Source organism: Cardiocondyla obscurior, linkage group LG18, assembly GCF_019399895.1.
Source record: "Cardiocondyla obscurior isolate alpha-2009 linkage group LG18, Cobs3.1, whole genome shotgun sequence".
In the NCBI taxonomy this organism is placed as follows: domain Eukaryota; kingdom Metazoa; phylum Arthropoda; class Insecta; order Hymenoptera; family Formicidae; genus Cardiocondyla; species Cardiocondyla obscurior.
In genome coordinates, this window is record NC_091881.1 from 487,056 (window position 1) to 514,135 (window position 27,080).

Consider the following 27,080-nt stretch of genomic DNA (forward strand, 5'->3'; position numbering starts at 1 on the left):
GAGAAAGATTTATTTAAATACTCCATCGAACGTAAGATTGTAATTTACTGATCAAGCAGGAAATAATGTTAATTCCGTGATTAGCCACTGGCCTGGGAGAATCAACGTTGCGTGTCGGCGTTCGTTAGAGAAATCGGCAGTTTGTAATGGGAAAAGGTACACATAATTAGGAGGCCAATCAAAAATCTCGAATTTCTACGTGCCAGCGATTTGTACGACCTCGTTCACCGGCTGTTTACAAAGTGCACGTTATGCACGTACGTATGTGTTCACGACGCATGAATATCAAGTGCAAGGATATTCCCCTTCTCGACTTCACCATCGTGCTCTACCGTAATTTCGTTATTACAAATATAACATTTGTAAAATAATACATATTACATAACACGTATAATTGTAAGTATATTATTTCTCGCAGCAATTACAGCCTCTTTTTTCGTTAAAAAAAAAATTGTTTTATTTTCCCTGATTTATTTTCCTTCCTCGGAAAAAATTGTGAAAAATTAAACGTTATTATTTCTTCGTGCTCCTTTAATTTCCATCATTGCACGACGCGATAAATAAAGCTCCGAGGGAAAGTGAATTAAAGCCTGCTTGCGAAACTGCGAAGCAACATTTTATTATCTACAAAGCGCGCAAAGAAGTTTGATCGATTATCTTCTTGGGTGCGGTTCAATGGGACCGGCGCGAGTTTCGTCATGGTGTATACACCATGAAAAGAAATCGGTGTAATATCTCGCGGACAGGTAAGGACAGCAAACGAGACTAGTTTAGACTTGTCCATCTACGTCAGGTAATCATTACAGGTAAGCAAGATAGAATCACAAACCAGGTTTCTTGTGTCAGGCAATTATTACTACCTCGCCGCGAATTGCATAATGAACTTGAGGCTTGCTTCAATTTACATTGGATTCCGCAAATTGGTGAAACGATCGTCGAAATTAGATAACTAATGCACCGAACGTTGTCGTTCGATCATCGTTTTATCATAAAAAAAATAATAATAATAAAAGAAAAAAAACTAATAAATTTGATATCTTCTATTAAAATTTATATTCTCAAGGTATTTTAACGTTATTATTTAAAACGTCAACGTCGGACTAAGTAAAGTTATAAGAAAAATTAATATTAGAAGATAATTAAGCCAGATAGCTGTGATTCGGCTAAAATTAACGAAGTTTCCTCCTACAAAGAATTTAATTACGTTGCGAGAGTAATGAGATGTTATTTAAGCAAAGAGTATTTTTAAAAAAAGATATTTGTAATTAATTAGCCTTACGTTAAAATAAGAACGGGAATAAAAAAAAATTGCGTGACTACTTAATATCGATGCTTGCACGCGTCCGGCGGTAAGTAACACGCGAATACTGACCTAATGTTATAAATACCATGGCGCAATAATTTGAAATAAATATATACGAATGCATCAGAAGTAAATTACATCGAGTTCATTATCAAAGTGTTAACGCGAGTTTCATCGCGGTACTTCATGCAGAAAGTATGTCAAGAAAATGCATACGCATTTAAAATGTAAATGTACGTCAGATCGCGTACATCCTACGCTGTTTACATATGTCGTTGCGACACGAGCATCTAAATTACAATTTTTGTATCTGCAGGAACGATGACAAAGTAATTAAAATACGCATCATTTATTCAAATCTAATATTTTTTTTCAGACCTATAATCTATTTTTTTTTTAATGATAATCTTGGTTTTATACCGTCGATCGTGATGCGATAAATAATTATTTATTTATAATAACCTAATGGAATAAATATGATATACATTAAAATAAAACCGCGGAATCGATCAATCTAGCGCAGCTAGCCGGTCGCGGTTCAAGTTGAGACCAATTAGATCCTCGGTGATCTAGCTCCAGGTCCATCAGCGTTTCCCCGGGAAGCAGGGTCAGAACGGTTGACCGCAAACGCAATCGTTCAGTTTCGTGGGAAGTACCACATTGGGCGAGCGCGTTTACTCCAATTTTAGTTTTCTCCTCATTACCATCCTCGAATGATGTAAATAACTCTAATGGAACCCGATGACTCATAATTCGCCTTAATGCTCGATTCTACTCCTATGCCTTCTCCTAATGCACCGCGAGCAAATAGAATTACCAAGAAACCAGCCAGATAAATAAATATCGATTCTTTGGCGCCGTCCCCGGCGAAAAAGGACCTATATATATATATATATACGCCGCAAAATTTACGTAACGCGATCGACAATCTCAGAAAAGAAAGAGAGAAAGGACCGCCTTTTGTTGGCCACAATGTGCAGTGTCTGAATCCGGTTTTGAAACCCGATGATGCGGATACATGGCACCGGTCACACGACACGTAGCCCAGCAGGATGTCATAACGTGGGATATATGACTCGCGTCAATTATTAACGGCCGGGTGTCACTGGTTAAACGAACTTTCGTGCACGAAAAAGAAAGAAAGAAAAAAGAAAAAAAAATTGCGACGAAAGATATATATATAAAAAAAAAAAAACACGATTACGACTTCCTTGTTCCGTAATGCCTCCATTAAAATCGCTCGTTTAAGACTTCTAATTATTATCAAGACTACATTATTTCTCTCATTTATTTTTATTATCGTTATCATTTTTTTTTTTTTTTTTTAATTTATCTGACCAAAGATTCACCAGACAAGATGCGCATTCTTTTTAAGACGTTACTCGCGATATCAACGTCACTGCAATTCGTCGCCAACAGCGAGCGCGTCGAACAACAAAATTCAAAGTTATGCAACTCGTCGTTTCGAGCTATTAAGCGATGATTGACGATTGTCCCTTCCGTGTCGTAATGAAAATATCTTTTTTTCTACATTTATTACGTCAAAAGCAGCGCGCATAAGTGACGCTCGAGGAGAAAGGAGTACTTTATTCGAGGACGACTTTCGTACACTTTCCAGGTTCTGGTTTTGACAATCGATTTCGTACGGTAGTTCCGGTAGATCTATTACAATCTGGAAAGGAAGTATTTCGTCTTCGAACGGATTTGACTTTTAATAGCCGCGGGCCACATATCTTTGGTCGCCGCGAGCCAGACGCTCGCAGATCCGAATCCGAGATTTCGCAAGTCGCAACGTCGTTTTAACGAGCCTGCCGTTTTCCCTCGCGTTGTGCACCACACGCACCGACGTTCGTGCGCACTTTCTATACAGCGGAGGAGAGCACCGAGAAGGAAAAAAAAAAAAAAAAAAGGATTGCGGTCGCGCCGCGACGCGACATGCGGTGACGACACGTTCACCACCTTCGAGACTACCTTTGTCAAGTGAACTGGATTCCTGACATTTAATCGCGTTCGCAGTCAGTCTAGATCTGCCCGTTTTCCTTCAGCGACTAATTCTAAGACGAATTTTACTGAAGCCGAGTGAAACGGTAATCACGGACATAATGTACTCTAATTAATTATCAAGTAATTATATCGTATTTTATACTTCATGAATAATAAATTAATTTTTTTATTTTTTCTCTATTTTTAATTTAATCGCGCGATGTGTTCAGAAAAAAAAAGTCTCAGAGATGTCACACAAGTTTTTTTCACGTGCAAGCGCCTTAGAGATCGCGAAATAAAAATTCTGTCAATATTCACCGAGGAAGGATTAACTTTCGGTCAACCAACGAGATAATCCGAGTTCATTACACTGATCGATGTATGCAAATTGCGATACGTAACCGCTGTCATCTTCGATTATGCGGCCCATTTCCAGTTAGTCGCGGTGGCAAGTCGCCTTTTAATTTCGCAAGAACGTACAGGCGCGTCGCGAAATCGCAAACAGGCGCTGTAATGGTTTCCGCCGATCGATTTGCGAATATGGAAATAAACCCACCAGACCTCGATGAAACGGACATAATATGCGTATCGACCGACGTCACTTCTCGTCGGAATTCAATAAACTATCCAGTGTCAGCGGCCCTATCGGCGCGTTATTATCTCTCCGATTGAAATGCGCGGTCGCACGCGGCCTGTTATTGCAGAGCACGATCTCATCCCGATCAGATTTAACGATCACGCACCACGCATTATACCTAAATACCAGAGAAAGTAAAAGCGAGGAGAAACGGTGTCTCCTCGAGATTACGAACGTATACGTAACCGAAAAAGTCGCTTACACGGCGCCTCTTCATTTTAATGCGCGCGTACTCGGATGTAACTGCGTAACGTCTCAATTTATCTTAAACTCAAACGTTAAAGGCACACCTGGTTCATCTAATATTATATTTGAAGCCAACTGAAATAGTAAACGTAAGAAATCCACCGGCTTTACATAATAATTTATTTCGAAAGCACACACCGGCGTCATTCCAATTCTTTTGTAACTCTTTCCTGAAATCAATTTCTCTGGCCTTGCATCTTTTTTGCTTATTAAATGTAGAAATGATAATTATATCGACTTGCGAAAGATATGCGTGTAGTAAAACTTGTGACAATTTTAAAGCTACTTTGTTCGACACATTGAAGCAAATATGGCGCAGCCGTTATTTCTTATGACTGTCACATTTACGACTACTTACAGCTGGATATTAAATGTTTTTCAATACATCGAAGTAATGGCATATATGTACGTAATAAAACCTATAATCTGTATTTTGCTAATACAGTTAAGCAATTGAATACTTCTTGACTCATATTTAATGTCTCCTCCTTATTATTTATAGACATTTTCTCTTTCTTTTCTTTTAACATACGTATATCCTTATATTTTTCTTAGTACAATTTTAAAAAGTGAAGTACTCAAAGAAAAATTGGAATTTCACGCATTAAAATAACAATTTTGTGTAATGATTACGTTATAAAAAAAAAAAACAAAATAAAATTACAACAGAAGAAAGTGAATTCTTAAGTCATTTAGTTACTCCACTTTCGAAATATTTATCAGATTTCTTTCTGAAACATTTTCAAAAACAAAGACTATTCTTTCAAGATACTTTATATTCGAAGCAACGTTTACGAAACGTATATCTTTCGCGGAAGTGAAATTTCGTAAACGTAACGTAATGCAAATGTAACCTGCGCGTGAATGTTTAATACGTTCAGCTGATTCAAATGTTAACAATACCAATTAATAATAAAATTTTCCCACAATTATTTGTGAGATTTTTGATGCCTTTAAAATTTCTCTCAGAGTGATACAAAACGAAAAAAAAATTGATATATGATTTGAAAACTAATCGCGGGTTAAACTTGTGAAAGCGTTTCGAGTGAAACGAGAGAGAAATATATGTAACTCGAGATTCCACCAATTACTATTAAATCACGAACGTGCGTCTTATTTAACGTTCTTTCCGGTTGGCGGATTATTTTTTTAATATTTACACAGAGAGAAATTCTAAATGCCATGCATATATATATATATTTTTTTTATACAGCAATTGCGCAATGCAAAGCTTCAACACAATATCTTATTCGTAAGTTATCGATCGGATTCACGTAAAGTTAATAAAGAACTAAATATCAGAAACGAAGTATTCTGTTGAAAAGGCTAGTGATTATTAAAGCATAATGATTCCGATTGTATTACCGAAATAAAACCTGTAACTAATAGTAAACTGTTACACTACATCGTGTTACACCTGCATAAATACTCGTTGCATCAGAGCAACTTCGGCATTTAGCCCGAAGGCCAAATGAACCAATGCCTATCTCGAGCTTCTGATTGACGTTTATGAAGCAGAACGAGGGTATTGGATGTTACATTAAACGGGTAATAACGTAATTAATTAAGATTTAATAAGCATGAAATCACACGTCGTTCGGTAATCGCGGGAAAATAAAAAAAAAAAAATTCAACGTCATTTAAAGAGTATCGCGATCTCGGCGCTGGATTTGAAGCTAAAGTAGTTCACTTTTACTCAATAATTACTGCATTTATCCGCACGCAATCTATCATCTTCCACACGGCAGAAGAGCTATGAATATTTCATATCGCCAAATAACATCGTGAGAAATTGTTACAAATTGCAGAATCCTCGACATTTTTCTTCAAGGACGATCGCGAGCGACAATCATCCACGAGATGCCGTTCGCCGTTCTAAATCGAACGCTCGAGCGAGTTTACCCGCTAACTCATTCTCAGACATTTTTTGGATCGCGCGATTTATCGCCTCTGCCCTACTACTTTCTAGATATTTATTAAGATCTCTACTAATATTACAACATTGTCAAACACAAGAGTGTAAAAAAAAAAAACAACTTTATATAAAAGACTTACATAAAAGAGAACGTAAAGACAGTTTGTTCTAACAAGGTGTAAAATTAATTCCTGCATTCCAATAAACGTTAAATTAAACTGTACATTTCTATTACATGAAAAACATATTTTATACCCATTACGTTCGAACAGATATATAAAAATAAATTTTAATTTATTTTTTTTCTTTTTTCTTTTTTTCTTTTTTTTAAGAAAAAAATAACCTACTGTGAAAGGCATTGTCTGCGCTTTTGTTAAGCTATTTCGCGTGCAGAATGAGCGGTCAAATAAATTCGATGCTGGCGATGCCTCGGTGTGTACACGTGAGAGTAGTTTTTTACGATACGCGCGGCGATACGTATGGGGAAGAGCGCGGTAAAACGTTCACGAGGCAAAAGGTGTATCAAACACCCGGGTAGGAGAGGTGCATACACCTCCTTACCAGATCCACGAGCTCAACGAGCGGACAGTTACCTTTCCGTTTCGAGACCGTGAGGATCTACCTCTTTCCATAGTGCCGAGTTCGACGGTGATTATTATCTCTGGGTAAGTCTCGCGCCGATCGCCTCGCGATACCGGAAATTTCGCGCTCAAAAGGAACATTGAACTTAATGTGTAAATCGCGTGGTGGTTTAAAATTTTTTTTTCTGCCCGAGGAATGTCCATTCGCGATATCCGTGCGATTTTGTGAATTTCTTACGAAAGTGCTACTCTGAGAAAACTAGATAACGATAAGTAGAACGCATAAAATAATTCGGTAATTATTTATGAAATTAGATAAAGATTTTAATACAAATTAAATTCGCTAATGCTCGTATTTGTACGTATAATTTTTTTTATACAGATTATCTTTTTTCTTTTTTTTGTTACTAATTATCTGTGTTTTATGCAAGCAATTTCGTTTTTTTTTCTTTCCCGTTTTATAAAAGAGAACTTTTAATACACTGGACATCGATCCGATAGAAGATTGACGCGATCCATGCAAAGTACATTCGTTTTAATGTCAGGGTGTTCAGGGTATTGCATTTTAATTTTTGCTTTGGTAGCTTTGCTGTTGATCGTAAATTGTTTAGTCACGGCAGTATCACAAAGTAACTTGGCAATCTACATTCTATACGAGATACCCTTATGACAAAGTGAACGGTTGCATTAATGACTGTGAGATGAGAATGGACACCGTTGTAACAAGTACCAGAAGCAATAACACAAAGAGATCAGAGAAAGAGAGAGAAAGAGAGAGAAAAAAAAGAAATACGAAAGATTTTACAAATCGATCGTAAGTCCGAAATATAATATATTAACAAAGATGTAATACGTGCGTTAAAAATTTCAATAAATAATGGTATCAAATTTTTCACTAAAATTATTACCAATTTTATATAATTTTCAATAAAGCTATTGAATTATGTCAAAATAATTTCGAATAATAATTACGTATAATTACGCTATCAAGTAATTACCGTTTTATCAAGCGCGTTATTAATATTCCTGTCAGCAGCAAGATAAACCCCGATAACTATTACAAAAATTCGTTATAATATCTAGCGGTTCGAGATGAAGGCTCATAATAGCACTTGACCGTACCATCTACTTCAACTTTCAATTTCATCTAACTTCGAGTTTCTAACGCAATTAGTCAAACATAATTATTCAAGCGTGACAGGTCTCAATTATTATTTTGAATCTAAATGTTTGCGGCGGAATATGCAGATCCTTTCAATATCGGAAGTTAGTACCCGTCGTCTATTACGTCGTTTTGCACTCCCGCGTTTCTCAGTTCCGTTAACATTACCGTTTCACGGCTCCGCATCCAGTTGTTCCGTTTGCAATCAAGGTAAAACAGAAAGTTCCTCCAAGCTGCGCTCGGTGTTGCATTAACATAGCTGCTTTTCCCGCCGCGATAAAATATTAACATGTACGTATACTGATTTTAATGTAAAAGTCGCTTGCGTTCGATTTTCTGACGTAAGGATCGGCGTTTTGAGATCAAGCAGGTGTGCTATGGAGTAATTAGGAAATCATTAAGTGCGCATAGTCGAGAGCACATCGTCACGGCGCATCAACGAGAAATAACGGTGCAGACGGCGATTTATATCGGTAGTAAAATCTCGGCCGTTTTTTTTTTTTTTTTCTAAGACACTATTCGCTGTACGCGCACCGTCGAGTGTACCTACATTACATAAAACGCGCACGAGAAACGTATCCATATAGCTCATGTCGTGCAAATCAACGGGCGCGAATCTGCCCGACTTACAAACAAGCACAGTTAGCAGAAGATTAATTAAGCACGAGGAAAGAAAAAAAAAAAAGGAGTAAAAAAAATGCAGAAGGTATTTAGACTCAATATTTGCATCTTATCTGGATCTAAATCTCGTCGCGAGGTTGCCCGACATACCATGACACCAAAGACGCGGCGACGTAACGAGATGAAAATGTTACCGTGTGAAAAAGGGATTACTGCGTTCCTAAGCGACACTCATTCGTTCGTCACGCTCACCTGAATTAAATTTCGCAACGAAATGATGCCGTTGCGTATGCGCGCCGTTCTTTTCTGCATTATATTATGCACGGCGGTGGCGGACGATCGCGCTGGACTTATATCGTTCGATCGTAACGCGATTTAACGTGACTCCTCTCGCGTCTGTTCCCTGCACCTGACATATCCGGGTATATCAAGTTACAAACCTTCCGATTAATAATTAATAATCGTGCGAAAAAGCTCGCCGAACGCGCGCTGGCTCGTATTCGCATACATAAGTTCACCTACAAATTTTTCCCGCGGGGATCAATCAATGACGCAGACATTTATTTAAAGATGAGCAGGAAGAGGAACCATTTCCCCCCTAAATCCCCGTTTTATTTCTCTGGATTTGACAGCGCCGCTCGTTTCGTTACGCACAAGGATACCTACTGAAAAAGCAATCGACGTATTTTATATAATACGCGGCACTCGCGAATATAATGACATTGCACTACCGTTTACTTTCAAATAAACGGAACGGAAAGTGAAAATACGCGTGTTTCGACGACGAAGAATTCAACGTGACGGGCTTGTTTTAAGTCGCAAAACAGATCGCGAAAGTTGAGAAGAAAAAAAAATTAATAATTAATAAAAAATTCGATCCTTCAACTTGCAGGTAGCTCGAGAGAAACGAGCCGCCCGAAGATGACGTCAATCCCGTTTGCATGCGCTATTCTCGCCGTATTCCTGTGCGAGGTACAGGCGATCTCGTCGTCCTGGCGACCGATCGTCCCGAGCCATGCCGACGCAGGCATACTACATCAAGATGCATCGATTTTCGGAAACGCGCCTACGCAGACGCTCTACGACGTCGACAGCTCTCATCATCTATTGTTACCGAACAGTCAAGATACGTGTTCCCTCTACAAAGTCGTTATGAACCAGCAGCTGTACTTCGAGGTAAGCCGCCGGGCGCAACGTTAAATTTTTTTATTGCAAAAAAAAAAAAAAAAAACCCGTATTATATACATTTTCATCGAGCTCGCGGACATGAACGATAAGCAAATCGAGGTGCGATAAAAAAAAAAAAAATTCTAACGATCAGCGATCGGGGCTTTAAAATGAAGGCAAAACAGGGCAAGTTTAATCAAACAAGAATTGCACGAAAGTATTAATTGGCATTCTATCTAGGTATATTCGTTACGGTTTAGATTGGCAATTTTAATGCTTGAAGTAAAATTCAGTGTTGATAGACCAGAGGTAAAAAGTTATAAAACGCAAAACGTTTCGAATCGCGTCTCTGACAAATACGCGTGAAACGAGAATGATCGTAAACGCGAGGGACAACGTCATGCCTATGCACGTAGAATGTTTGCTTTCCGACCAATGAGACACGATGTTTGTTCTAGTTTCGCGTTCATTGATATTATTGTATATCCACACGTGTACATATATAATATCTGGAGATGAATTGTAATCGCTATTGCCTAATATAAATTAGTTCGTGCTACACGTACGCGATTTGATAACGCATTTACAGAAACAGGATCTACTAGAATTACAGTATAATGTCAGCATCATCTGTCATGTAATTCATTATAATACAATTCCATCGTTACGTTCGATCGATAAAATAATTGCATTGTAATTCGCGATTATTGGCAATCGTAAACCAACAGTAATTTAGCGTATTTAAGTAAATGTAACGATTCGTAACAATTTTCTCGTCTGCGAGCGGAATTCGCGAATCGTATTTCACGCTTTTCACTCCTTTACTCTCTCCCTCATTCTTAGCTTTCCGTTTATTCAGCTCTGCCTCTCTACCTAACGAGAGTTGAACAGGTTAACAGCACCCAGGGTTCACGCAACTTTAACGGGCGCGTCTCGCGTGCGAGTAATGCGGAATTCCGTCGTTCACGTGCTACGCGAAGCGGACTTCACGCACGAGAGAGTGCAGCTTGGCATTGCACCGGCCGGGAGATTCGCGGCGCAAACGAAATGACACGCGTTCCGCGACCGACGAAAGTAAGAGAAAACATACCCCGAGGAAAGGGGACGGTTCCCTCGGGCCACAGCGAGACGAAACGAGTTCTGGATTATTATCTATCGACGTGATCCGAAAAAAAAGAGACGAGGTCTCGGTTGCGAGCGTCTTAAAACCGGGCCCTTCCTGGACCCCGCGGCGATCAGATGTCGTGAGTTCTTCTCTACGGTTAGTTAAAGGCGAAATAAATGGCGAGCGATTCTACTTTTTCGTTTTCGACGCGGCTCGCCGACGAGAAAGTCTACGTGCCATCTAAAGTGAATTTACTTGCTCGTCTGATGCGGCAGCGGCAATATTCCTGGACAAATTTCTATAATAACCAGGAAAGTAAAGATGGAAAATTTTAGGCTCACTGATTGCGAGGAAGCGGACGGGAGATAAATTGTCGAGCTACGTAAAATTATACGTTGCACATATATAAGAGATACGTCGCGATAGCATCAGATTGACGCCGAGATATATTATATAATGCGGTACGATAAAAGGAAATTTCGATCGAGTTATCGCGGTAAAATATATGAAGATACAACGGTTCACGTTGATAGCTCAGATCTTTTTCACGTTACGAATGATAGCCGATTGATTTAAGGAGAAAGGAAGTTAGACCACTCCAGTTTATTTAGAATGGTAATATCTATGGCCTTCATCAATATGATTGCACGCGTTTCTGCTCCTAACTAAGTGAACGGTTCTTGTGACAGTTGTCACGTTGAAACGTGCAATTATATAAATTAAAAATGCAACTTGATTCGCTACTTATTATTACTAATTATAATATAATTAATTCCTTTAAAAAGTATTGAATATATATTAATTTTTTAAATATCTGTGCGCACAAAAAGTATTTAACGTGTGCAAGTTTTATTAAAAAAATTGTTTTTTTTTTATAACGCGATTTAAAGATATCATATAAATGAAATCCGAATTAAAATAAATTTGATATTACGATATAACGCAGTGCGTCATCATTTTTGAAATACGGTCGAAAAATACTAGAGATGATGCTTTTAGAAAATGAGAAAAGTGTCGAGGTATAAAATGAGATCGGAATCTCCATTCGAATAATCTCGCGATGAATAATCCGTGATTGTGAACGAGGCGATAAAAAACCGGCGATGGAAAGTGCGAGCCGAGTGTATTTATTGTATTCGGTGGACTGTTCGAGGTGATATCCTCTCGTCCAGGCTCGGCGTCGGGCGGGCGTAATTGCAGTCGCAGGTGCAAGGGGAAAGGAGACTGTCGCGAAATCGCGGATCGTAAATGGATCCGAAGGCAAACGGAACAAAGGCCTGGGTCTTACCTGCCACGGCGCGACTTTCTACGATCGTTAATACACGATCATTTTCCTCGAGGCAGAATGCCTATCGCCCGATCGCTCATCAGCTTCGTTCCCCGTCACAATTAACGGCAGTACTGACGCCTGTCGTGACGGTCGATAATAGCGGCCGAGATATTAAGCGCGAGCTGCTAATTTCGTGAAAACGCGATTTTCGTGAATCAATCACGCCGAGAAAAAAATCGAGAGCGCGACATCGGGCGCCGATCCGTTTCGCGGAAAGCAGCAGGGAAATACGGAGCGAAATAAAATCAATCTCGTTACGGAAGTATTTTTGAAGCATCGTGACGCGTGATCTATGTTCGAAGAATTCTTTTCGCAATTTTATACTCGCAAGCTAACGGTGGAACGTTCGCTCGAACGACTCAATATGACCCGTCGCTTAATTACGACGTCTAGCGGTGATGCGCGATTAATCACGATATTATACGTATTTTCTCTCGGACGTTAATAACTCGAGTTGTTGAAGGAAAAGCACGCCAAGACCGATCTGCGCGACGTTATAATTCGACATGCCGATAAGTCACGGGAATTACAGGTACAAATCACTCTAACGCAAACAGTAGGGAAATTGAGCGGAGCAGTATCGCCGAGAGTGCGCGATTGAATATTTCATCTCGCCCATCAAATTTACGGTTGCCTCTTAGAGGCTGGCTGAAACATTGCCTGTCAAGTGCCGGCGAGCGTAATGCGCGGTGACGCGCGTATTTCTATAGCGTCTGCCACAACGCGCCCGAGCAAGTTTCATGCGAGCTGACAGCCGTAAAAGGAACCGGACGTACAATCTCGATCGCGGCCGTTGTGATTCCGCGGCCGCTTTTGGCCGAATCCGTTCTCTGTGCGGAGGTAGAGGGCAAACCCCGCCAGTTCTCCTAGTCGAGGAAAAACTACGAGCGCACGAAGCGGCTCTACGACTCTCTCGCCATCAATAACGCGTAATCGATTAAACCGCAAATTCATGCAATCGCAGGCGAAAAAGCGCGCATTCCCGCGAGTGTGTACTCATTTCACTTTAAGCAGGATGTGAATAATAGCAGCATTTCGAGGGAGGGAAAAAAAAAGGTCGATGAAAAAGAATCACGATCTGACTCCTTAAGAATAAAATCAAAACGCGGATTTCCTGTCTAAATCGCGATAATTTCGCCACGAAATTTTTAGGGGAAAGAACGCGAAACACATTTTAATTTATATATTTTACATTACTACGTGAAAAGTTGCAAAAAATTACGACAGAAATTATGACATTTCAAAAACGAAAAGAAGTTGATGGAATAAGTGTCGCGCACAGACATGAAAGCTCGAAATACATTTTCCCTACAACTTTCTGCAATATGTACTTTTTTTTCTTGTCTTATATTCCCAAAAAATAAATATATGCATATACTTATATCATTAATCATTATTCGCATTTGTTACGCGCATACCGGGAACGGTCATAAATTAAAACACGATATTTGCTTGTCAGTTATTATACCGTGATTCTGCACGAAGCAATTTCTCTGCCTAAGGCACGGAGTATGTGCGCTGTTCATCAATGTATTTGATGTATGTCCCAGCGCGGAGCACTGTTCATACGTAAATTTCAATCGATCGGTGTGTACTGCGTCAACAATCAATATAATCGACCAATTTAAACGTGCTCGATGGCCATTGCAGCTTTATGTGCTCTACGCCAAAGAAAAAGACTAATGCAATCGCGTCTGTATTTTGATAGAAGATGATCATTCTTTCCCGGAACAAAGCGCCTTTATTCGACGACAATTCACTCGCAAAGACGCACCTCGAATTCTCATTAGATTCCAATCATCCACGTCGAATCGGACAACAGCCCCGCTCTCGTATGCCACTATTGTTCGATTACGTCTGCGTCGAGCTCACCCGCGGGAACGTGCTCGTTCGTGACGCGTTTATCTAACATTCGTTTAAGCGGTATTCGCGGGAATCGATGCCGACGCGATTAATAATGTAAGGCCGGGGATAATGCGGGTGATGCGCACATGCGGTAAAGCACACATTCCAGAGATTAAATCGCACGGGGGCGCATTAATCTTCACCACGCGCGCGCGCGCCGGGTGCATTGACAATTCGGATCGCGATAGGCGCGCGAAATCAACGTCGGCCGTGCCGATTGTCTACCGATGTAATCTAACGATGTGTACGGTACACGCGTACATTTTTATTTCTCTCTCTTTCTCTTTCTGCCTTACAGTACATCCATTACAAAGTAGACCTGCCGGACATGAAGGAGTTCACACTCTGCATGTGGACGAAGTTCCACAATCATTCTAACGACCATCCCCTGTTTTCTTACGCAGGTAAGTGTGCCGAAATACGCGTTTCTTTCTCCTTTCACTTTTTATCACCGCCGAGAGATATGTCGAACGTGAAAGCGAAAGTCCGCCTGCGTGCACCGCCGAAAGTATCGCGTTATCGTGTAAACCGTGTCGCGAGCATCGCGACATGACAGCGATACAACGGAAACTTTTTATGTCAGTGATATAATTGTAATTTAGAATCAATGTTTCTTCGACGAAATAATTAAGAGTAAATTACCGGCCGTGCATATCGCGCAGAATATGATTATTTGCATATCGAGTAACATAATTTAATTAAACTTGTACTTTTCAATATTTCGTAATTCGCTCGTCAATATAAGTTTTAAATTTATTCACCCAGAATTTAACTCGAAACCATATTATTTATACACAAATGTTATTTTAAAACAAATTAATATAAATTATTTATATAAATATTAATTAAAATTTAATCAAAATTGGAAAACTTCTTTATATATTTTAAGCTACAAAAAAAGAAACTAATTTGCTACTAGTTTGTTTTATCTGATATTGAATATATAAAAAATATAGCAGAACAAGTTTTTTTTTTTTTTTAAACTTGTTACCACGCTGTAACTCTCGACTAAATTTCACGCTTCTTAAATTGCTGCACGAGTTGCGTGTTTGATCGACAAATTTTATAACGCGAATGAATTCACCGTTGACCTAGTATTTCGTAATTTATATATTATTTACTAACTAGCGGTAACTACAAATAAGCACCGCAAAAATTCAATTAAAAATTAAAAATAATTTCTAAACGTTACATGATCTTACTGAAGTTACGTTTCATTGGGTCCAACGATGTTCGAAACGCCTGCGAGCATTACTCATACCTGTTTAACACTTGCTAAACAAAGGCAAAACAATTCTAGAGCGTTGGGAACGCTAAACAGAACGTGCTCGGAATTGCATAATCAATTCCCACGCGATGGTTTTTCTTTTCGTAAATTAGTGACTGACTTAAGTCATACCGCATGTACCGTTGTCGGAATCAATTCACGCCCGCATGCATCATTATTCGCGTACAAACAATGACGTTCAGCTATATTTTCAATATGCATTTTAGAAAGGTTCTGCCGGGTTTGTGGTTTTTTGTGCCGGTAGAAAGTTGCACTCATATACATACGGCGTTCTTTCCTTTTTTTTTTTTTTTCCCTGAGCGCAGGCGTGCGTGACAATAGGCGGATATGCGCGGTGTCATAAATACACCAACAATAAGTCCCTGCCTTCGCATGTGTCTAAAAACGCTTCTTGCTTCCAGAATCGATAGATATACTGGAAATGTATCACACTACAGCGAGAAATGCAAGCGCCTTTTAAAAAATTCCTCGACAAATAGTTTCGTAGCCCTTACATGAAGAGAAGAGCGATAAAGATAGATTGAAATCAATAGAAATCTAGTGAATAATTTAATTCCTAATTCTGATAATAGATTCTTTACAACCGCGTATATATAATCAGATATAAATATTAAGACTGAAATTTTTGATCGTAATTATTAAATATTTAAAACGACAAAAGTTCACTCGTTAATATAATGTCAAATTAAACATCTACTTTCAGGCGCAAATTCGAGATACTTTATATTTCTTCACCCGTGAGCTCTGGGGTGAAAGCCGGTTTAAAAACACGAAACGTAACCCGCGCTTGTAACTGTCAGAATCTTTTACGTGTTTATGTGTGCGACTGCCAGCGTTTGTCGACAATTACCGTCCCTAATAGGAATGTTACGTCCACGCTTCTTGCGATTTAAAAAAAACCGTATCTCTCTCTCTCTCTCTTTCTTTTTTCCATTCCGTCGCGAGCAGGCTAATTTACACCCTCGACTTTCAGCCGGCGACCAACCGCGGGGGATCCTTGCCTGGGTCGCGAACACACCAAGGAGTTCGTACTACATGCTCAACGTCAACGGCCACAACTTGTACAGATTGAATTATCCGCTGAGACTTAACAAGTGGTACCACTCCTGTACAAGTTGGAATGGTCGCACCGGCGAATGGCAGATTTGGGTCAACGATGAACGTGTAGGTCGCGGGTTCAATAACAGGGTAAGTATAATTTCATACTGTTTTTTTTTTTACGGTTTTAACATTCTATTCTATAAGTATTGATAAAGCTAAATGTGTAAAATATCTCAGAAAGTATAATGAACGTAATTAAATTTCGTAAAATTTAATATTAACAAGCAGCCGAAATCAAATAGAGAGCTTTCGTCTCGAACTTAAAATCGTTCCTGCTTTCATTGGTCCCGTTGCTATTTCCAAATTCCCTCGATTCATCGTATGTATGTTTATACGCGGCTGAGAACTTCGCGATTTTCGTCGAAAATACGTAATTCTAGCCTCGCCGGGAGAAAGCTATTTGATTCTCATTTACCGAGAACGTGCTCTTGTAACTTGTAATGACATGGACCCGATTGCGTTAAGCGAATTCGACAGGACCGTCGAATGAGGTTGTTACGTTTATTCGAAGAACTTGTTACGAGCGCGCCCAACCCTCTCGAACGATTTCGGAACTCGAGCGAAGTTAGAATCGCCGATAATGTGTAAGAAACGCGGCGATCTCTTGGGACTGCATTTCTCGTGTCGCGGTGATATTCAGGTCGAACAAGCTCGACAATGATAATGCAATTGTGGCGCATTGTCCTTGGTATTCTAATAAGATTGCACCGGCTGTCTCTAGAATTAACTTTTATAATCGTAACGCCGCTAGTCGCAAACTCGCCTTTTCGTCGTCCTTCCGCAGCATAAAATAGTCCGCATAAAATAGTCACGCAATCCTTAATAATTATTCGGCTTTAATTGGAGCACATACTTTTTAAATTTTTTAATTTTTATTTTACTCTTGTGACTTATATTTCATCGCGCGTATAGTATGATATATAAATATTAAATACATAAAGTTTATTTTAAATACTCTAATAAAACTAAAATCAATTCAAAATTTGATCTAGAAAGTTAAATGTATGTAGTGCAAGTGTAACATGCTCGTGATCACGCGTTGCTAATTATTGTGCACGGTAAACCCACGGCGCGAATGTCAACGGCGATGAAATTGAGCGCACGAAACGGATGTGAAATTAATTAACCGTTGAAAAGTGCCTTCGTTAATGTGTGTTGTGCAGTGACTATAACTCCGGGCCAAAAAACGCGCTTCTGACCGTATACATAGCTATACTACTACGAAACAAAAAAATTTTGTGTACTATTATTTTATTATAAAGTTACGTAATTTTTTTTTTTTCTCTCTTTTTCAAATAAAACTTTTTGTTTTTTCCTCTAATAAACACGATACAAATTTAAAACGAGTATGTTCATCTCAACACACTAATTAGATTTTTTATTAATTCGTTAAAATAAAAAAAAAGTTCATCTAATAGTACTTCATTTCGTTAAAATATTTTTATCAAACATTTTACAAAAATAAATTTTGAGGTAAATTTAATTTTTCAAAATAAATAATAAACGAATTTTATATTTTAATGACACATGACGTATAAATGCACTAGAAAAGTGTGTAAATTTTATAAAAATTTCAAAAAGTTCTGCGCAAAAGTTTCGTAAAATATCTCGTGTAACGTATTTTAAAACATTTAACATTCTGGACAATTATTAAACTTATTATAAGAGTTTATAAAAGAATCTGGGTATACGAAAGCCAGCAGAAAAATTTCCACGGAATTCATTTATTTCGCAGACAGCCTACTCTTTCCGATACTTCTGCAATTAAATAAAATAATAAAGTTTACCTTGACTCATCACCGTTCCAGTGCCAACCGGTGCCTTCCAAACTTCCTTCTCCCCTTAAGCTCCTTCGTTACACTCACTCGCATAGTTAATTACAATCGCGCTAATTACTAGAGTACGATAATTGCGCGACACTTTAAATGGCACTCTTCTTTACACACGCGCATTTTATTACTTAGCAATGACCGAACAACGCGAGAATAATAAAAATACGATACGCCGTTCCCTTCTTTTTATTGCAGCTTCCGAAGATGAGCTTGTTCCGCGCTTACGAATCATGTAACGTTATTAAGCTCCGATATATTACGATTTCCTGCTAATCGTGGTACTTGATCCGACGATCAATTTATTACTCCGCGTTCTCCGCGTCCGTAATTACAAGGAAACTCCGTTCGGAATTTCATTCCCGCTTTAAAAGAAAGGATCGCGTGAGATAACGCGATAAGTAGCCGTGGCTTTGACTCGCCAACGTTCACCGAGCATTATTAATCGCGAGAGTTAATTGGCCGCACGGGTGAACGATCGCTAATTACTCGTTCAAGAGAATGATTCGCGTACCGAAGAGTAACCGCGAAGTAACCAACAGTCACGTCCTGTCGACTTCTGTGTTGTCGTACGAATACTAGCGCGCTAATCTTACTCTCGGCACGCAAATAATACGCTGCGTCACGACCGGGAAGCTCCGTTATCAACGCGAAATATTCCCTTTTCAAAATAAATCATAAAAACGTAACTGCACTCGATGAATCGTGCATTATTGCCGCGACCGAAAAAATCAAACGTTAACCAATTTTGTCCGCGTTACGGAAACTATAATCTCGTCGACATGTATAATATACCGTGAGATATTAACATAATACAACCATCGTAGACTCCTCGGAAGAATGCCATTTTAAGCGCAAGCTTAAGAAGTAATTGTTCTACCCGACAACGAGAGAGAAGGCAGCCCTTCGCACGGTATTACGGCACAGTTACATAAGGATTCCGTACTGTCTTAATTATCGTTTATGTTAAGCGCGCCAAGAGTTTCTCGGGCTTCCGGTATTTTCCGTATGCGAGTCACGTTCGCGAGTGTCGTCGCAATTTGGCCGACTTAACGCGTGTTTTTGAATGTAACACTTTGCGCGGTCGCTTCGTTTGTATAATGTGTGGAGATTCACCTGAGTGTCTAGCAAATGCGTTACCATCGCGTAAAACGTGCAGTGATAAACCGAATTAACGGTCGTTCGACTCTAGAAGTGCAGAAGTTAACGTTTTATCCAACGCACGCCATTATGTTAATAAAATTGTTACAATTATCGCGCGTAATTGCAGCTGCGGCCGGGATCGAGATACGCGGTTCGTAATTACGGGCGAGACGCGTTTCGCCGGCCTTTCTAAAAAAGCACGAGAGCTGTCAAGGCGACGATGCGTCCCGCATTTAGATTGCGCCGGACAGAAAACGAAACGAGAAAGAATAGCGACGAAATAGAATAAACGGGAAATGGAAAGGTATAGAATTCCATATCGCGATATTCTCATCCGAGGATACCAAGGTTACTTTCAAATAAAAAAAGACAGAAACCAATTTAAATTTCCATATAACGCCGCTCGGCTGCGGACATGCAATCCATCCAACTGTGTTATATCGCGCACGGGGAGACACACAATTCGGAGGTTTCATTCTATTTGCATCGGTGGCTTATAACGTTGAATTTATTTCGGGTTTCCTTCAAACGATCAATTAAGCCGGTATTAAATCAAATTGCATTTATTTTCCCCCAATCCGGCGAGTATAAGAACGATTGTAGAGCCACATCTTACGTTTATCAAGTGTGCAAGAGAAATTTATGTTCCCGTCTTAACTTCAGCTAGTCGGGCACGTTATCAAAGGCGGCGGCATCGCGATTTCGGGCCAGGAACAACGGCAACTGGGTGGCGGTTTCTTAGAGGGTGATAGCGCGCCACCAGGTAAGAGTACTTTTACAATTAATAATTTGCAAATAAAAAAAAAAAAAAAAAATTTACACTTGTTGAATTCGATAGTTAATGAAACCTGTCGTCTGAAGTACTAGATTAATTATTGTATACCGAGTAATACAACTTACACGGTGATTTATCATCGCAACGTGCCCGCTAACGTCTGTTTTCTTTCAGGCTCCGGTGGTTATTTGGGAGAACTTACGATGGTGCAGCTCTACAACGTTGCCCTGACCGCGGGCAAGGCGCACAAAGATCACAAGCATCATCATGCTCATCATTACGAACACGACACGAGTAATAACATACCGAGGACCAGCACGCGAGCGCCTGTAACCGGACCTCCCTTGCCGCCGCATCCCTTCCTCACCGGGGGACAGATCAATACACAAGTACAATCACGTTTTCTCACTTCGTTACACCCGAGAGCGCCCGCGTGTGCGCTTCCGTGTCATCAAGCTAATTACCTTCCGCTCCCTGATTAACGTCACCGGGAAACAAGACGCGTGTGTCTAAAAGCCATCCGAGAGGCATCGGAAAAGTTAGAAACATCCGGCCGAATGTTTTTGTTTCGTTCTCTTTTATTTCACACGCTTCGGCGCGACGCCTTTCACACATCTATAATACCTTCCACTTGAAACCCACGCGTTCGCAGCTGCGCTAGTCTATCGTGTGTACGAAACTATCGTTTATGCCTCGCCGCGCTCAATTTAGCACAAAATGTTTCATGCATGCGATGTTCCAGGTAAAGATCAATCCAGGGGCGCCGATTCAGATCATACGAAACGGCGTGACCATCCGTCATCCGGCATTACCGCCGGTACCGGAATCACCCCCGCAACCGCTCCCGCCCTTGAACTTTGACGTTTTCACGACACCGCCGTCCGCACTAGCAACGCAATTCGGTAATCCGGCGCCGCAGCGGCCGTCGTCGATCTTCGTGGACGATCTCTATCATAATCTTTTCAAGCGGGAGAAGAACGAATCTAAGAAGCGTGATATCAAAAGCGAGACCGCGACGTCGAGTCTGGCCGAGCCGAAAAGATCCATCGCGAAGAGGGACACCGAGAAAATCACGAAAGCGGCTGGCGACGACAAGGTGAGGCGCGATCAGGTCTTAGATTAAACTTTTCGGTATCTAATCTCGTTCAAGCGTGAGCACGCTAATGGAAACATTTTTCAAGATTTTTGTCTGTTAATTTATTTCTTCGATCTCGCGCCCCGTGTTAACAATTTATTTTATCGTCATTACTTAAGATCGCTGAATTTCATTTTTAATTTAATATTAATATTTCGAACATCCGCTATCGATTTTGAAGTAATCTGTGGAAACTTTTTCTCAACGAACGCTACATTGGAAATTCCCGACAGTTTCCGACCTACTTAACGTTAGAAAAATTGAAAGATGAGTAATCAGAGTGGAAATAATCTCCGAGCGAATGCGTTTGACTTGCATACGCGAGGATCTTGAGATTTTTCATTGTACCGTTTCGAAAAGATCTGCTTTACGCTGAGTAACTTTTTTACTTTTCAGTAAACTTCGGTTCAAAGCACTCGTAACTTGTTTAATTCTTTATTATTTGCTTCGCATGATCGACTGATTTTCCTGAATCAAAACTACTGAATCTCTTTTAAGAAATCCTCGCAATTTTACGTATTAAATATTTTTATTTCTCGTGACTTTTAGGTATCTTTCGTGGCAAAAACGGAGGACGATAAGAAGCTGGAAAAGCGCGAGACCGAGAAAAATAAAAAGAAACGGGGACTGCTGCAATTAGGCGACGGATCGATTCTCGATGACGGATTCTCTATATCTCAAGATTTAGACAACGATTATTTCACGGGATTGACGAGTTTCGGGCTCGCGAAGGGACCAAATGAAGAGGAGGACGAGAGGGAGCCCGCCGAGGCCGAGGTCAGACAAGTGATGGATATCTGCGACGGATGCGCGGAGGAGCCGTTCGGGAAGGCGTTGATCATAGACTGGAGATCAGTGCCCAAGAAACTCTATTCCGGCGCATTGTACATGCCGGCTGTACCGGCATGCAAAGCGTTTTAATCACCGACGAGACAGATAACGCGGACGGGATTATGCGCGCGAGGCGACATTCCGGGTTGTCGCGTGAATTAACACGGAGAAGATTCCCGATTGTGCCGAATAACGATGCAAATCTCCGATAACGATCGACGAGAGGGACCGATGGTCTCTCGAAAACAAAACGTTTTCAGGTATCCCTACGCCATGTTTTAGATCGTCGAGTATCTTTAGTTGTTACGGGCGAAGATGTTTGTCATTCGTTTTACCGAGATAGACGTACTTCCGATTTCTCATCTCTTCATTACTCATTAATCTTTCTCTTTCCGTGCCTCGATAACGTAGCTCAGTAATTTTTTTTTTTTTATAATTTTTTTTACATTTGTTGTATCTTCGTAAACGTTACGAACATTCGGAGATGCGAATGATATTGCCATGAAAGAACCTGCGCTTGACAAAGCATCTCGCCGATCATATTTATTTGTAATCTGCCCGATTAACTGTATGACGATTAAGTTTGAAGCTTCCACGAGTATTTTAGGGGCGAGTACGAGGTTTTGTTTTAAATATTACAATTTGAATAAGTTTATTTATGCAGAAATGCATTGCTGCTATTGTTTAAATGACCGAAATATGTCTCAATAAAAGCATGCGATCAACGTCGCTATCTACGAGAGTAGAATTTAATTAATTGAGAAAAATCTCACTAAAATAATAAACGTCGGCGTTATTATACATATGTACGAACAGTATTATATTGTAAGTTCAAGATACTGATCACGAATAACGACAATCGCTTTTACCAGAATACTCATCGCGGTTTTAAGGTGCGTGCTGATCGATCGACTTCGACGAGTCGAAGGGAAACTTAATTGCACGACGGAAACTGCCTTAATCGATTAGCAACGTACGCCTCGGTCGCTCAAGATTCTAGCTCTAGTGATGTATATGCATTTTGTGTACATGTGAACGTATGCCGAATAAATTTTTATAAACCGCATCAAACTCTATTTCATTCGTTACGTTTATAATTAATAAAAAAAATTTTCTGTCTCACTTTCTTGCAATTATTTAATAAGTGTGCTTCGCACAAGTTAAGGGGGGTGTCTCTCAAGCGTAATATCGCGCGGTAACGCATACCGTGTCACGTAAAAAATTGAGTAAAAAAAAAAAAAAAAGAAATACCTAACAGGCCTTGTCTCCAAAGAAGGAGATGAAAAACGTAGAACTAAAGTTGAAGCCTCGTTAATGTACACTTACCTTGCTCTTGTGAATGTGCTGATGCTGATATTCGCTGTCGAATTCCGGCTCGCTGAAGTAGCTCTGGTCTTCCCAATGAGGAGGCAGACCACCGCCGCCTCCTGGCACTCCTAACGGTCCCGGCATCCCCGTCACTCCGTCGACACTCTCGAAAAGTCTCAGGACACTGCGATCCCTGATGTCTCTCAGGTGCGATCTAAACATCAGAATAATTACCTTTATAAATATTACGTTGCAGCGATAAGTAATTATTGATTAAAAATCGTTGTTATAATAATTACTGTCATGTAAATTGAATTAAACAATTATATGCAGAGTTCCTCTATTTTAAATATTATATGACAATAATACTTATTTAACAGACTATTCTAAATTATAAAAATTAGAACTTATTATTAAAAAAAAAAGATTACGACGATGTAAAGCTCTTACCTTAGATCTTCGAGTTCGTAAAACATGTCCTTGTTGCTGTCGTGAATATAAACTTTTACGTGAGGGCTATCCAGATATTCCATAGTGAGCTGTTTCGGAAAGCTTCTGACGAAAAGGGCCTTGACGGTGTCTATGCTGGTGATCTCGTTCGGTAACAATGCTCTTTTCGTTTCATTTCTATATTGCAGGAACACCAATCCTAAAAGATATAAAAATGCATTTATTAGCATAATCAACAAAGTTTCAAGAAGACAGCGGAGTAAAGCGTACATAAAAGATTTTAATTAAATTTTAATTAAAAAGGAAATAAATTCTGTATGTATGGCAAATACCTAGTGGTCGCTCCAAAGTCTTGCTGGGCGTTCGTACGACGGGCAGGCTGCTCCTTTGCTTGCCCCCTCGCCGAAATCCCGTGCTGGAGGTTTCCACCTCGGACATGATGCCCGGGTCATCATCGAAAAGCATCGTCGAAGACGGGGGTGGGTAGCCACGCGGCAGAGGCGACTGGAAGTGCGCGAATAAAACTTTAATTAAAAATCTTCAAAGGTAACTTACATTAGCAATCTGTTATAATATACATCGCTAATCAGTGGCATCAACGAGGAAATCAAATGATATATCCGCACAGAAGGAATCCGTTCGATATTAACGACTTCCTCGAGCAAGCGAACACGAGCGAGCATCTTCGAGATTGCGTTATCTGTTCGCGGCAACACATTCGCTCGAGAAAATGGCGACGATTCGAGAAAGGCTAAAACTCCGCGTTCCACCGCGGCGTACGTACGCCGCGGGGTCGTTTACTTACTCGCGACGATCAAGAACGCTCGCGAGTTGTCGATCGAATAAGTACAATTGAATAATGCGAACCTGTGATCCCGGTGATCGCTAAATGCAGAGAATCGTGTGAGAAATTCGTAGAGAACCATTGTGCGCATTGCGTGCCGCCGCTGTTGCCTGCCTTGTTACGTGCCCTCTGCCTACTGTACCGACGATACCGACTAGCGAGCACAATCGAACGACTTTGGGAATACGAGGAGTGGGGGGGACACCGTTCGCGCGACCGACTTCGCGCGGCTAGTTTTTTGTTCGCGCGACTTGTTTATGTTCGCGCTAACGTTCAAAGATAAATACATTTTTGACGACTTATAATATGAATATTTTATAAGTTGAATATTATTTTGACGCGCAGCCGAGCGCTCAACCTTTCCTACTTAGATATCATTGATGTTCCTCCGGAATCTCTATGCATATATAGATACTATACTTAACGATGCGTCTTTTGATAAAAGCGCTTAATTATTAATTAGCTACTCATAAACTTTAATGTAAGTTTTCTCATTTATCATCAATCGCATTTAGAAATAATCTAATTTTAGTTTAATTTATTTAACGATGTCACTCGGTTATATTACTCGAAATTTTTATTATTACCTGCCGCTGTAAATACATTTGTAAAAGAATTTTAGATCAATTAGACACACGGTGAGCTCGAGGATTCAGATGCCACTTAGAGAAAAAGAGATTGTGTCAGCATGCCGACATGCATTTCAACGATAAAAAAAAAATAGGAAAAGAGAGAAGGAAATAAAAAAAATAAAAATTCGCAGGCAATCTTGCGTGAAAAACACAAAGATTCAAAAATTACCTTTCTCTGGCGAGACTTGGTCCCCATCTGTGTCGGCAGCACGGCAGGAAAAAACGGAAACACACACACAAAGTAAAATCCAGTTAGATGTGTAATTTGTTGCGGGGTAGAAAAAGATGAGGGGCAAGAAAACGGTAGAAAAAGTGAGCAAGAAAGATTTTAAAAAATTAATTAATAAAGAAACAGATAACAATCGACCGGAAACGATTGTTTCGAATAAGAGACCACTGGCAGTTTAGCTGCCGTTCGTTGACAGGTCGATCGTGTAACGCGAACGTAAATTGCGGCTGCAAATACTGCCCGATACGTACCATAGGTAACAGCTTCCTGTTCGTAATAGAAACGTGTTCCGCGAACCGTTTTTCGGTTTTCGGAGGTGCGCGGTTAAAGCGTTCGCGATAATCGAATCGTTAGTTTCAGCGAAATGTCATCATGTCTCGTAAACCAGTAAATTATAGTTAGCCCAAAAGTCAATATCCTGCTTCCTACGATTTGCACGTAGTTTGCGAGACGTGTAATCATGTAGTTAGCGTTAAAAAGTTCAAAAAGGGTACGCACGTGGGTACGCGTCAGATGCAAATTACGAAGTGCCTCCCGTATTTTCTTTCGTACTTAAACGAAACGCGGCGAATGCATAGTTAAACACATGTACATGTATATTTACTAAAATGCAAAGTGTAACAGGTATAAACAGAATAAAACATGTAAAATGCATTATGCCCGGATATATCGAAGTACAGACGCTGGTTTCTCGTTATCCCCGTCAGGAAATGCGAAGGTAATTAATATTAGCTGCGTTTGAAAAAGAAATATTCGCCAGCGAGTCCGAATTGTATCCTGCTCCTCGTAGAACTATCCGTTACGCGCGTTTGCAAAAATATATCCATGCGAAAGAAAATGCGATCGCGCAAAGATAGTCATTCCTGACACGTTGATTTGTTACGTGATCGTATTATCGCATTGTGAAGTCATGGAGGTTCGCGAGGTACGGGGGCTTACGATGTGCAACATCTACATACGCAATTCACGTTCGAGAAACGGAACACATGTTAAATACCTGCAACCGTGTTGGTAACGCTTTCAGATAAGAGATTAAAAGGTAGGAGGGAGAGACAAGAGAATTAAAAAAAAAAAAAAAAAAAGAGAGAAAGAAAAAGAAGAAAGAAACAAAGAGAGAGAGTGATGGGGGAGGGAAAACCGAGTACCCCATTACACGTGAATGCATAACTATAACGAAGGGTTAGGGTCATTGTGCGCGTCGAGCTAAACTGAGGGATGGGGACAGAGATATATATAAATTTATACATATGTATATAACACAGTAAAAAGCAAGAGACTGCTGAGTCTGCTTACTTTTTATCTGGTAAAAAATATTAATGCCCTGACTCGCGTTTTCAGCATACAAATTTACGTTAGATACGATGTCGTTGTTTATGACAAATTATTTTTCGCCAATCGTAACTGATCGATCACTTCTACAGTTAATCGTTCTCGAAATACAGGGAAGCGTAATTAAATAGATAATTAAATTTTTTGACTGCCTTTCGCGGTTTATTCAGCGATATAGTTCAAAGACGCGGTCTCGTGGCCGTTTCAAACGGTGTAATTTCGTGATTCGGC

At 40.0% G+C, this 27,080-nt stretch overlaps 2 protein-coding genes across 16 annotated transcripts in view; one reads left to right on the top strand and one right to left on the bottom strand.

Annotated features, from left to right (window-relative positions):
* Positions 1–27,080, bottom strand: part of LOC139109532 (uncharacterized) — a 174,378-nt gene that overhangs the window by 50,130 nt on the left and 97,168 nt on the right. For 14 of the 15 annotated variants that reach the window (XM_070668643.1, XM_070668642.1, XM_070668654.1 and 11 more), the window contains 4 exons: positions 25,461–25,487; positions 24,148–24,319; positions 23,816–24,014; positions 23,384–23,579 (listed from right to left, as the gene is read on the bottom strand). In XM_070668643.1, the coding sequence (XP_070524744.1) occupies positions 23,384–23,579; positions 23,816–24,014; positions 24,148–24,319; positions 25,461–25,487 (594 nt within the window). The remainder of the gene's footprint in view (positions 1–23,383; positions 23,580–23,815; positions 24,015–24,147; positions 24,320–25,460; positions 25,488–27,080) is intronic. The other variant, XM_070668645.1, reaches the window with a different exon arrangement.
* Positions 9,326–22,476, top strand: B6 (pentraxin-related protein b6). Its single transcript, XM_070668669.1, has 7 exons — positions 9,326–9,624; positions 14,254–14,359; positions 16,217–16,431; positions 19,980–20,079; positions 20,266–20,480; positions 20,834–21,187; positions 21,776–22,476. Exons 1-7 carry the CDS (start codon positions 9,370–9,372, stop codon positions 22,145–22,147), a joined length of 1,617 nt encoding a protein of 538 aa, XP_070524770.1. The 5' UTR covers positions 9,326–9,369; the 3' UTR covers positions 22,148–22,476.

Excerpts from the sequence above, each read along its gene's own strand:
- B6 (XM_070668669.1), top strand. The coding sequence starts at position 9,370 with ATGACGTCAATCCCGTTTGCATGCGCTATTCTCGCCGTATTCCTGTGC. Across the intron at positions 9,625-14,253 it reads ACCAGCAGCTGTACTTCGAG|TACATCCATTACAAAGTAGA; the intron begins GTAAGCCGCCGG and ends TCTGCCTTACAG. Across the intron at positions 20,481-20,833 it reads GGGGACAGATCAATACACAA|GTAAAGATCAATCCAGGGGC; the intron begins GTACAATCACGT and ends GCGATGTTCCAG.